Source organism: Mastigoproctus giganteus, chromosome 10 (assembly GCF_048544385.1).
Source record: "Mastigoproctus giganteus isolate SK-2022 chromosome 10, ASM4854438v1, whole genome shotgun sequence".
NCBI classification, from domain to species: Eukaryota; Metazoa; Arthropoda; class Arachnida; order Uropygi; family Thelyphonidae; genus Mastigoproctus; species Mastigoproctus giganteus.
In genome coordinates this window covers 211903077-211916694 of record NC_143584.1, presented here as the reverse complement: position 1 = coordinate 211916694, position 13618 = coordinate 211903077, and the positions used below count along the sequence as shown (strand labels likewise).

General features: G+C 34.3%; 1 protein-coding gene across 1 annotated transcript in view; it reads right to left on the bottom strand.

Annotated features, from left to right (window-relative positions):
* Positions 1-12868, bottom strand: part of LOC150079856 (protein ILRUN) — an 89155-nt gene extending 76287 nt beyond the window's left edge. Inside the window, exon 1 of the mRNA XM_090382568.1 lies at positions 12583-12868. Within this exon, the coding sequence (XP_090238694.1) occupies positions 12583-12737 (155 nt within the window). The 5' untranslated portion in view covers positions 12738-12868. The remainder of the gene's footprint in view (positions 1-12582) is intronic.
* Between the last annotated feature and the right edge of the window lie 750 nt (positions 12869-13618).

The window sequence follows — 13618 nt, the reverse complement described above, 5'->3', positions numbered from 1 at the left end:
CAGCTGTGTGGATTGAGTAGACAAAGAGCAAGATATTGCTGAAATTGTGCAGGGTCTCGAACATCCGACACACATGCCTCGTGTTAAATTACAATTGACAATACAGTTAACATCTAAATACAAAATTGTTTATCAGCAACTATATAGCTTTAATATATCAATATACCATCTTGCAGGGTTATTCTGGAAAACTTAAAATTAAGAAGCAATTCTAATAATCAGTGAAGATCAAACTCATTATATTCTAGCATAAAATCTATACTGCATCAGGGATATCTTTGTTTTGCATTCAGAAATGGACCATCATGTTCTTTTAGATTTGTTATTCTTCGAGATTACAGAGTGGCAATTAGAGTTCTGTATGTATTTCCTACAGATCAAGAATGGCTGGTTGTTTGGTTGTATTTTCTTGGCACAACAAAGGTACTATACTAGTCCTTGTTATAGCTAATTCAGCTCATATCTTCCAAACCTTTCTTAAATTTATTCAAACTACCCACCTCCACAAAATTAGGCAGAAGTTTATTCCAACAACTGATTACTCTTTGGCTGAATGCAAATTTTAAAAACATTTTAAGCTCATAGAAATTCAAGTTTTGTTAAAGCTTGTTAAATGATTTTTTAATAAACTAACAAAGCAAAAAAAAAAGTTAACACACTCAAAAACCAAATAGCGAAATTATAAGGTCGTATTTATGTTCATACTACAAAATGCAAGGCAGCTTATGTAGCACAAGCCAAAAATAAAAATAAAAAAATTTACCCACTTCATTTGCCCATTCCTGGCCAATAATTTGTCCAAACCTTTAAATTTATTCAAACTATAACACTGGGTGGAAGTTTGTTCCAACAATCAATTACTCTTTGGCATGTAATTTCCATACATCTATTCTGCAACCATCTTTTTTCAATTAAAATCTGTGTCCTTTTGTGTCGACTGAGAAAGAGTAAAGACGTCATCAGCATTTAATCTACTTAATCTTTTAAAGCCTTACACTTAAATTAGGTTACTAAGTAGATGCCAAGTTTCCAGAGATTGCAATTTGCAGAACCCCAGTCTTTTTTTGATAAGAATATCCTTTTGTGCCCCAACCGAGAGATCTACATCTTTCCTAAAATGTGGGTTTCCAAACCTGTATGTGGTATTACAGATGTGTCCTAACCATTGCCTTATATAATCATCTCTTTGTCCCTATTGACAAAGTTCCTGTATATCACTGACAGAATCTGTGCTGTAATAGCAGCCTGCTTGCACTGCTCAGAGAATTTTGTCAGACTACAATTATCCCTAGGTCTTTTGTCCTATAAACTACCTTAAGTTTCGTGCTACCCAAATAGTATGTTATTTGGGGATTACTGCTCACCAAATGAGATCTGCATTTACCAATGTTAAACATAAGTTACCACTTTTAATCTGTTGACTTAGTTTAAGAAGAGATCTTTTTGAAATAACATACTATGATTACTGTATTTAACCATTGTGCTCACCTTTATATAAAATATGTAATATATATTTGCACCTATGTTCAAATATACAGTGTGATTCAGGAGGAATAGTAAATATTTTGAGAGGCTTTAGTATCGATTATTCGGAATAAAAAGTTCATATAAACATGTGTCCAAATCTCAATGGATACGGAGATACAACTGTTTGAAACTGGTGCACACAACGCCATTATGAGAGGTATTAAAGAACGATAAATGACATATTTTTTGTATTTATTGACTTTTTGAATGATAAAAGGTAAACTGCAGCCATTATCAACCCACTGCAGGATGGACGCCTCCTCAACAATTCATGTTGAGGGGAATGGACCATAATCTGCCACGCTGGTTATTTTGTTATTTAGGAGCATTAGCAACTAAGGCCATATTGCTCCGGGGATATTCGGTGGTCATTCCCTGACCTTTCCACATCCTCCGTATTTAGTGGTCACGGGCTCGAACCCCGGTCTAATCAAGAAGTGTGTGCTATGCACTAGCTGCTCCTGCCTACCTGGCTACAGAGGCGCCCTGCCACGCTGGTCCAGCATGGCAGATTATGGTCCATTCCCCTCAGCATGAATTGTTGAGGAGGCTTCCATCCTGCAGTGGGTTGATAATGGCTGCAGTTTACCTTTGAATGATACAAAACACATAATTGACAAATTTTTTACAATTCACAAATGTTCGAAAATCCCACTGCCAACCTCTGCACTTTGCAACTCTTATGGTAATATGATGTGTTGTTCTTCTGAGGTCGCGTTGGTGTTCCTTTATGAGGACAGCAGTATCCAAAATTCAAGCGAGCAATTCGTCTCTTGTATTCACCTTTTCTTTGTATACTGTACTTTTCATCCACCCCACAAACAAAAATCTAACAGAGTGAGGTCTGGAGACCTTGGTGGCTAATGAATGGGACCAGCATGGCCAATCCATCGTTCAGGAAAAGTTCGATTAAGATTTTGTATCACCAGACGGGTATAATGTGCAGGAGCTCCGTCATGCTGAAAGTACACACCAGTCCTTCTAGCCAAGGGAACACCCTCCGACAGTAGTGAAAATTTGTTTTGCAGAAATTCTAGGTAAATGGGCCCCATAAGACGATTCCGTAACACAACAGGCCCAATCAACTGATTGTCGATGATACCGCACCATACGTTTAAAGAGAAGCGATGTTGAAAATTTCTTTCTACAGCGGCATGTGGATTTTCATCTGACCACCTATGAGAGTTACAGGTGTTGTTGATACCATCACGGGTGAAAGTAGCTTCACTGCTGAACAGTATTAATGGAATTAATCAGCGATTAGCATTCACCCACCAACAAAATTCCCATCACTGGGCGTTGTCTCCAGGTTGAAGGTATTGCACCTGCTGTATGTGAAATGGATACAAGTTGTGCTCACGTAATGTTTACCATACTCTTGTCTGTGAACACCGATACACGTAGAAATCATTCGTGTACTAATAGGACTACATTCTACTAACTGAAGAATGTGTTCTATTTCATCCACATTTTGTTCATTTGCACATTCAGAAGAAATATGAGCGCTGGGAACTATACCAGTCTCACACAGTTTGGTGTAAACATAGTAAACGCTCTTGAATCTGGCATTCTGCAGTTAGGAAACCATTGATGGTATTCTCTACCAGCAGTAGCACTTCCACCACAAAACCGTAGACAAACACCATATTGGTATATTCAGCTTGTGCAAAGATGTGTGGCATTCTTAACAACACTTCTAACACCAAACGGCATCAGGTTATAACTGCTTCTTCGTCACATCTAATTCAGGGAGCTGTGCGCACCAGTTTCAAACAGCTGTATCCATTGAGAATTGGACACATGTTTATATGAACTTTTTTACTCAGAATAATCGATACTATAACCTCGCAAAATATTTACTATTCCTCCTGAATCACCCTGTAAATGGTCTATATATTTGGACATAGGTGCAAAGTCTTATGATCTGTCTCTCCTTTGTCATACCGTGTTGTACTAGTCTTATAATATTTTATGTTTCTCATAAGAAACAAAATCTTGTACATAAGGCTTGTATAACAAGATACGACAAATGAGAAATCCTTTTATAACAATAAAAGGCATTTATCTGGTAACACTCAATATTAATAATAACAATACTTAATAATAATAATTTAACTAATGAGAACTGAATGAGATCATTTTGGTAATATATGATGACAAATGAATAGTTTATGCAGCCATGAGAAACAGGGTCAGGCTCTCACTAAGACTTGCTTGCTACTGTGCTAGGTTTAAACATGGCATCAGTTCATCAATCCTAGTCTGAGCTTGTACTCTGAATCCATGTAACAGTGAATGAACATGAAGAGGCAGGTACGTCAGAAATAGTTATGGGCCGCCGTAGCCTAGTGGTCAGGCGCGCGGGTGCATAAGTACACGTGCCTTGAGTGACCGGGGTTCAAGCCCGTGACTGCTGAATACGGTGCTGTTTCTTGTATTCTGTCTATCTTGTGAACTCCTCTGATCATTTGGTCGTCCCGGAGTATAAACAGAAAATTTATTTATTTATTTTAGTTATGCAATTGTTTAATCGTCATGTACACATTCAGGGTTGACACAGAGCTGGTGTCAAACATGTTATATGGGAACATCCTCTGGAGAGACTTCAGGTGGATTTCATCTATGAAGAATGACAAGTCATTGTTTCATAGGGTTCTGTATGGGTCAGAGAGGCCAAGTGAAGATTTCTGCCATGGTACCTCTATCCTATGGAGGATCACCTTTGCCAGACTGAGGATGTTGATCTTCATGAGTAAAATTCAATGGAAGGGTGGGTCCATCCTACAGTATAGATACTTTATGATATGGTGAAGGGACTTCCTCAGGAGTGATTTATCCAGTGCTCAATCCCTAGCAGGCATTTATGCTGGGACACTAGTGAGACCCATATCATAGAGACATACAGGGCTACCGGATATACAAATCTGACATCTTCACTCTTTGTCATGTATTCCAAGGCAAATGATGGGTGGACTACTCCCTGTGAGCTGCTTTTTGGCTCTCCACAATTCTAGTTTTTATCATGTCTGTGGCATGGTGCAGTCCAAAAGGTTAGTTGGTTGTCCAACTAAATTATCAAGTAATGATAATTAAAAATAAATAAACAAGAAATCATGCAATGATAATCTCTTACCCTCCCTTACTCGAAAGGAACCATTAAAACTTGAAAAACTTAGAAACACATGACTGGAAGAGTATCAGAGAAAAATTAAAGCATAATTTAAAGATAATGTTATTTTATAAGTCTTAAATAAAGTTGTCAAGTAACAGATATGAAAATAAAACCAAATTGAAAAATCATTCATGCAAACTGAATAATCCACACACAGATAATTAATATTTTATATTATTTTTTAAGCTCTTATGACACTAAAAATATTTTTTGAAAACTCAAACTAACATTAGTTTGAGTTTGCCACTAGAGTTAACCCATCAACTCTTCTGGTATTTGTCCATCCATCACTGTCCACACCAACAATGCAAGATTGCCAGATTACATTATACATGCACCATATTGGTGAGTTTACTTATGTGTAAGATTAAATAATGTTGTTTTACAGCAGATTATAGTAGAGTAATGAGAAAATAAAATAATTTATAATTATATATTTCAAATTCATTTGATTAAAAAAAAAAAAGGTGGCTGCACATACCTAGAGTCACTATATTCAATATATATTATCCTAACAGCTCATTTCTTTTCTCTCCTACGTAAACAATGAACCATCCATTAAATTATCCAATCTTTAATTAGATAATTTAATGGATGGTTAAATTAAATTAAATTGATCAGTTCACCTACAAATAATTAAATTTGTAGGTGAACTGATCAAGAATGTAAGCAGCAAAGGTGCTGCTAACAGTATTAATCAGTAAAAAAAAGTAAAAGTAAAGATAAACAAAAAGCAAAAGTAAAGATTAACAACTGCAGAAATAGCAAGATGTACGCATAAAATGTGTAAGAGATTCACTAGCCAAGTAAGCTGTCAATCAAACAGTACACTGTATGTGTCTTTGGTTTAGTTAAGATATTACAGATAAGAGGTGAAAATGCACTGTTATTTGTCTGAGTAACATGTAGGCGCATGGCTACTTACAGAACACGACTACATAAAATTAATTTATTATTACATTTGTTGTGAAATACTATAATTCTTAGATAATATGCAAAAACATGGTCTAACTATTAATTACATTAGGTTAGGTTAATTTGATTAGAGTTCAGGTTAACTATAAAAAAAATATATATATACTATTATCTGAAAAGTACCTGTATGTTTATTTTCATTAGACTTACTTAAAAATGGAATACAAAACATCTGTGTTTGATTAACCATCATTGTAAACACCAAACTGACATGGAACTGAGAAAAACAACAGGATTTACTCTAATGAACCATAAGAAAAATACTCACAATGTAAGAATTAAAAGAAATACCAATTGCAGACCATAACTATAGCTACAGAGAAAACCAGTTATGGCATTTGAAGAGACTGACTAACAATAGGATTTCAAAGCTGATATTAAATATGCCCCATGAGCAAGCAAAGACTGGCCACATGTGCTGAGACATCCCTGACCCTGTGTCTGGATATCACTAGTGGCTCCAGCCACTAGTGATATTCATTGGGCATCAGTTTAGATCAGAAGTTAGCAGAAAACATTTTCCTAATTAGTGCCACTAGGATCATGTCAATTTGTTGAACAAAATTTCAGTATGTGACAAATTGTGGTATGCAATGTTTCTGTGGATGACAGTTCCATGTATGCAACAATTCAGTTCACGAGTCAATTTGGTGAATGACATTTCGCTGTACATGACAATTTGGTGAAAGACAATTGGTGGCTACAACAATTTGGTGAGTACAATTCAGTGCATTCTTTGAGAGAACTCAGTGTACGGCAAAGCAAGAATGAAAATACAAACTTTTAACATGCCATGCTGTAAATGGTGAATTTAGTGATTATAATGCCATCCTTGATAGTTTGTATTTTTGATGGAGTGTACGATACACCTTTATTTTTTAATGCACATTCTACTTTTCTAGGAGATCCTATCATAAAAGTGTCACGGACAGGTTAAAAACTGGGATACAAGAGAACCTTGTTTGCACTTTACTTTCACTTCTGTAAGTTGCCTTTTTTAGGAAACTCACATGGTTGCCAACTGGGCAATGCACATTTTCTGATGTTCAGGTTTCAACCCATGCTATAGTTTTTATTGAAAGAGGTTAGTAGTAGGCTAGTACCATGCATGGGTTACGAGTAGGTGGGCAAGCCTCCCTGGAGATTATGTAGGGGTTGGAATTGGAGTCCGAGTCCTCTACATGGAAAAGTGCTCTGGCCCAGTGAGGCATTTTCACCGGGGCCCTTGGTAGTTCTCGACACTCTTCACTAAGGGATTCTATGAGAAAAGACACTTAGTTACCATGAAGGATGGTAGTTAAAAGGGTGTTTATTTTTGCATCAAACAACTAAGGTCATTAAGCATCTGTAATGCCTGCAAATTTCATATGTTGTATTGTCTGTTTGCTTTGTTTAATTTATAAAAAAACCCAAGTTACCAGGTGGGGAAAGAAACCAACCAAGCACCTAGCCATAAAAATTCCTCTTTTTGCACTGGATTCAAACCACCTCATTTTCCACATATGATGGATACTAACCACAATGCTAACTGAAAAGCCATTCTCTTGTTTCATAAACTTTTTATTTCATTGATTTTGTTAATTTCTGATCTCTGATACTCACCAAATTGTCATAGCCACCAACTATTTCACTAAATTGTCACATACAATGAAATGTCATTCGCTAAACTGTCTCATAAATTGAACTGTCATGCATCGAATTGTTGCATACAGCAAATTTGCATGCACCAATCTGTTGTACAATGAACTGTCTTGCAACAAACTGACGTGGATCCAGTGCCGCTTGGGCAGGTGTATGAACATAGTGTACCACCTGGACAGGTGTATGAACATAGTGTACCATCTGGACAGGAGTATGAACACAGAAATACACAACTAGAATATTACACATCAGTATGCCACATGTGTGCCTAGGGTTGCCAACACCTGGTTTAGATGGTCTTAACTATTTTAAACACAATAAAAAAACAAGCAAACTTAAATTTTCCATTTCTATAATAAAAGAGAATTCTCTATTGATGTTTTTATCAACCTTCCAACTAAGTGAAGCTGAGTTCTTAAAAAAAATTTACCAGTCTGTTCCTACCTATTAGGAAAGTGACTGCTTGGCATATATCCAAGAGATAAACATTCTGTGGTCCTCCACAGTACATCTAATGGTCTGTTATTCCCACAGAATCAGTCTGCCTCTAGTATAGCCTGCTATACAGTCCCTTTTCTCATGGAACATATTTTATATTTATACTGGAACCCTGTTGTTAGTCCCTCTTCAAATGAAGCAAACTAATTTTCTCTGTAGCTATGATTATGGTACAGAACAAGTATTTCCTTTAATTCTTTCATTACATCATTATTTTTCTTATGGTTCAATAAAGGATATTCTGTTAACCTTTGTATTCCCCATATCAATTCAATGTATAATTTGGTGTATTTGAAATTTTTGTTGTAAAATAATTAAGTGTAAGAAAAAATTCTGTATACATATGTATACCACATTATCAACAGGAAATTAAGTAAACTCTGAACCCTATACAAAAACCCTGAAAGCAGAGAAAGTAAATGAACTCTGTCTCTCCATCGCTTCTTTTTTTTTTAAATCTATGGTCACTTCCAACTCATCTATGCTATTGCAGTAGTATGAGGTGATTGCTTTAAATGATCCTATTAATATTCATAGGAAAATGCAAATAACTTCTGGTAAAGAATGCTAGAGGCATGAAATTTAAAACTGCCATTCTTTATTCTGTGTATCGTGTTGCTATCTATTGATAACCTGTAAAACTATGAATGGGCATGCACACTGCAAAGAGTAAATGAGTGCAATTTTCAACACGGAAGAGTGTTGAGGTAACGTCTCACCACGTTCATGGTGAGACTTTACCTCAAAAATCGTTTGAAACTACTCCGCAATTTTCATCTTGTATGGTATCATCAAAATAGCTACTTACAACAATAATCCATGCACTCTGGAAGTACTGAAAAAAAAAAAAAAAAAAAGCATATCCAGCATCATTTCCAATATTACTCCCAACACACTGCAGACAGTGTTTTCAAACATGTCTGTGATGCTCATTTGTGCTGTAATTATATGACGATAATTTTCATTTTTTGTGACAAATTAAGTAACATTAGAGAATAAAGATTGATACTTGTAAACTTCATGTCTCTAGTACTTTTTGTTTCTAACACTTTTACTCAAAATTATTTGCATTTTAATAGGTTCTCATTTAAAATGAACAACTTGTCATAAGCTTCAAAAATATATCATAAAAATATGGCAAACTATTTTCATTTACTTTTAACCAGCTGTGGAAGAAAATCCACTCATCAAACGAAGCCTATTCAGTATCAAATAATTAGGGTATATGTCAATTAAATATACATGCACCCACCACATTATAGAGAGAAAATTTATTGTGGTATGTGTAATGGATGACTTCTGGTTTGGAACTCTGGCTGGAAAATTCCAAAAGCAGAAAAAGTAACTGACAGTTACTAATTCTCCTTTTCTTTTTATGAATGGTTACCGAAGCCTATTCTACTCTATTAGCATGGAATGGTTAAGATACTAGAAGAAACCTCCCCATAAGAAATTACTGATCCAGAGACAAGAAGTAAAGAAAATAAATGTACAAAGCTGACATTTTTTAAATGGAATGAAACTTATGTATTACTCCAACAGCATGACTGAGCTAAGGATTTGGGAGCCCATATTTTGTTTTTTTTTTAGATTTTGTGTTGAGGCAGGTAAGGTCATGAGTTGTCAATGAATTGAGTCTATAAACTGGATATATCCTCTAGTCTATTCTATTCTATTCTATTTTTTTTTTTTACTCATTTTTAGTTGTGTTATCATTTCCGGTTAGTGTGCCTATTGTCTTTACCACATCTATCCATCCATATGTAATAACTCTGCTCCTAATGGATGGATTTGCATGAAATTTTATATTTTATTTTTCTGGATTTCTGTTGGTCTGATTTTAATAAAATTTGTGAAGCCATCCAAAATTTCATTAAAATCAGACCAAACAGAAATCTGGCAAATGTTATTTCTCTGTCTGTCCATCTGCATGTAATAACTCAACTCCCAGTGGATGGATTTTCAAGAAATTTTACATTTTGCTCTATTGGAATGATTTTCCAAACTTTCTCAAATTTAATTAAATTCAGACCAATAAAATCTGGCAATTATTATTATTTTTTTTTCGTACACATCACACTGGCTATCCATATACTGTATATCGTAGCTGAAGCAATGGATATTATGTTTGTTGCCATGCGCTGGTTGGAAGAATAAATTGGCAATTTAGCAGATGAGGAGAAACAAAACGTTCTCAGTTTGTGCATAAAAGTTGTCTAATTTTCTGTGAACTTTTTTATTTGCAAACATGCCTGAAATGTGCTGCGCACACTAATTAACTTGTTTTCTTTAATAATAATAATTAATTTAATATTAACTGCAAAAAACAAAAATTTCACAATTATATAAAGCATTATTTTTATTTGTAGTCCCTTGATTTAATTTTTCATAGTGGAGTTTTCTCTGTACAGTTTGATGAATCTTGTAATAAATTGTTTATATATTTCAATAGCAATAAACAAAAGCTGAGAAAAAATGTGAACTGTGTATTAGCTGTAAGACTGTTTTCATAGCAAAGTCACTTTGCGGATAAAATTGGCACGATCGACCTACCATGCCAGTTCTATTTGCAAACACAAAACTGGCATTATTCATGGCCTAAGCTACCAGTTCGCATTAAAAAGAAATCAAATCAAAACATATATTATACCTATCAATATAACAATTTTATTTATGTCAGTTTCACCTGAAAGTAATTTACACAGAACCTGAGTTTGAAACTGTAAATTTTCTCTCAATTTTTTTCCAGTCCACCTTTCACACTGTAGACATAATACATTTAAAATCATTTATATGGCGCACCCTCAGTCCTGAATGTTTCAGATAACCAGGATTCTACAATAACTGCATTTCAATAGATACCATTTTTATTCATCTAACCAAAGCTCTTTCATACTTATATTTCACAATTTATGTCTGCATCTTCTGCATAAGTTCAAGTACAGCCAAAATATTTAAAACCATCTTGCTTCTGATGGATTATTTCCTTTTGAATGACTATTTGTTTACTGTAGAAATTTGAAATTATTTGTGCAGAATTTAAAATGTGCAAAGAGCATCATCATTTGCTGTATGCAAGATATAAAGTTATTAATTTTCATTTAACAAATCAAATATATACAATGTTTATTTAATAAATTATTATATAATAGTCAAAGAAAATAGAAATATTTCATAATGAATTTATGTTTGCTATTAATAACACTAGATTATTATAAATAAAATGAAGTCATGTTAAAGAAAGGAAATACATATAAACTTAAATTATACCATATACACACAGTAAATTTGCCTTGGCACACTGTGACCAAAGTTGCCGGCAAACCATAAAAAATCAAATCAAATCAAAACATATATTAACACCTGTCACTATACCAAGTCAACTAACATGCATATGTGCCGCTTGACAACACACCCAATGAATGAATGAATGAATGACCAACACCATTTATGCAGAGAACCCACGGCTATGGCTATTAACTACTTTTTCCAGCTTTTGTTTCCAGTTATTTATGAATAAATGGAGACTAAAACTGAAGCATAATGTAAAATCTTGGGGAAAGCCCAAATTTTTGCTTTGCTCTCCTACCCTTCAAACCAGACCCCCATCTGTCACTGCATATCCCTCTCACACATAATGGGAAACTATTCCCCTAACCTAAATCTCTACATTCCTCTTACTAATTTGTAATCACATTTTCTTTTCTGGTTAATTCTCAAAATCAAATATTTGCTATCTCATGTAGTAATTAAGATTTCAATGTCTAGGAGAGTTTAAGGGACAGTCATCACCTCCTCCCCTCATTTTACGTTTTTCTTTAGGGTAGTATCTTATATTAATAGTGTACTAACAAACAAATTAAAGCGATTGTTTTACATGATGGATCAATATGTTTATTAGAAAAAACTTTTCATTTCATTATGAAATGACTGCTCCTGTTCATACTGCATATTTAAACAACTTTTTTTCCATGGCTTGCACTGAGAGAGGTTTATCCATCCTCTGAAAACATAACAATACCAAGGAAGCAGATATGCAATAATAACTAATAAATAAAGGGCATAGACATCTCATGACAAATTGCTCTGCAAATGAGAAATAAATGTCATTATAAGAAAACGCACAACGTTTTTCGTATAAAAAACAGTTTGCTTAATCAATCATAAAACTTGGATGTAACGCTGCCGATTTAATATCTTTGGTCCTACAAAGTTTTAACAAAATTATATTAGAGATGGGCATCTCTAGTTTCTTAATCAAAAGCTGACATATCGAAACGACGAACAAATTTGAACAAAATCGTTAGTTTGTAATTAGGATGTGTAAATTTATTAATTACATTTAATAAAGTGAGATTTACTCAGTTAATAAAATTTTGAATAAATGATGATGTCATAATACTAAATGACATGGCGAGAAGTAGCTTATTAAATGTCATCTCCAATGAAATGCTAAGCATACTGAAACGGTAACTGTGCAACCAGAACGATATGTAAAAGGTGTACGTGAAAAGAATAGCAAATGTCTAGGGTTTCAAGTGATGACAGGCCTATATGCACGTTGGAAATAATCATAATTTGCTAACTATCTTCTTCGATAACACATATAAGCATTAGGGGAACGCGAGAGCATTTTCATAGCAATGCTTTCACGAGCATCAGGTTTTCCACAATTTTACAGCTGCTCAAGCATACTCTTCTTTCAAGATATTTTGGTAACAACTATTTTACAACAGAATAGAGATTCACTACACGTAAAATATGATTACCAGTTATTCATATCCAAGAAAAACGCACAGCCAGCAGCATTCAGCTGATTGCCTAAAAGTTTCTGCAGTTGAGAAACGAGAACATCTCGATCCGTAGTCCCAAGACAACTAAACTGCTGCAAAAGAGCAGCATCTAGATCAGTATCTATGTCCATTTTTCGTTTCTATTTTTTTCATACATAAAGACTACATTAACACTGACCAACAGATACTTTATCAAACCTTCAAGAAGTATTGCTACAGCTTTTTCTTAAACTTCACCATAATAAACATTTTTTAAGCCTAACGCAATCAACACACTTCTGTACCACAGTACACAGCATACACGAAGCATCATGTGACGTCATAACGTCACAGATAATGCACCTTGGGAAATATTTTCACCAACTGCAGTCAAAGTTTCATGCTGCCATCGATTACTTCATGATTTCAACGCATTGGAAAAGATCATTACAGAGAAATAACATGATCCTACAATGTTTTGAGGGTTTGGATAATTATATGCGTCCTTAAGTAATTCTTATACATAAACCTGGAAAATGGCATCAATTTTTGTCCATCATATTTTTTCTAACAAGGTTATACATTTTATGTTTTTGAAATTTATTGCATTTTTTTAAAATTATTATTACAAGGTTGGTTACTAAATTTTCTAGTGTGACCACGAAAAAGAGACCTCAGAGAAGTGTTAAGAATAAACAGCGCAAGATGGCGCTAGTATGGATGCAGACTGCTCCAAGGCATTGTTATCTATACTGATTTAGTTCTTACAGAATAATCCAAGTAAGACTGAATTTATTCATATGTTATTAAATTTTGTAGCGCGATATAACAAAAAAGAGGTTGCATAAATAAGCGACACATTTTGATACATTTGTGGTTGCTTTATTGTAAAAAAAGTAAAGACAAAACATTAACTAATTTGTTCAATGGCACATTTGATATACATCAGATGACACTTAGCCCTAAAGAAAGTTTCTTATTTGTATTGAATAGTTAAAAAAAAGGAAGAAAAGGCTTTTGAGTTTTGTTGTTC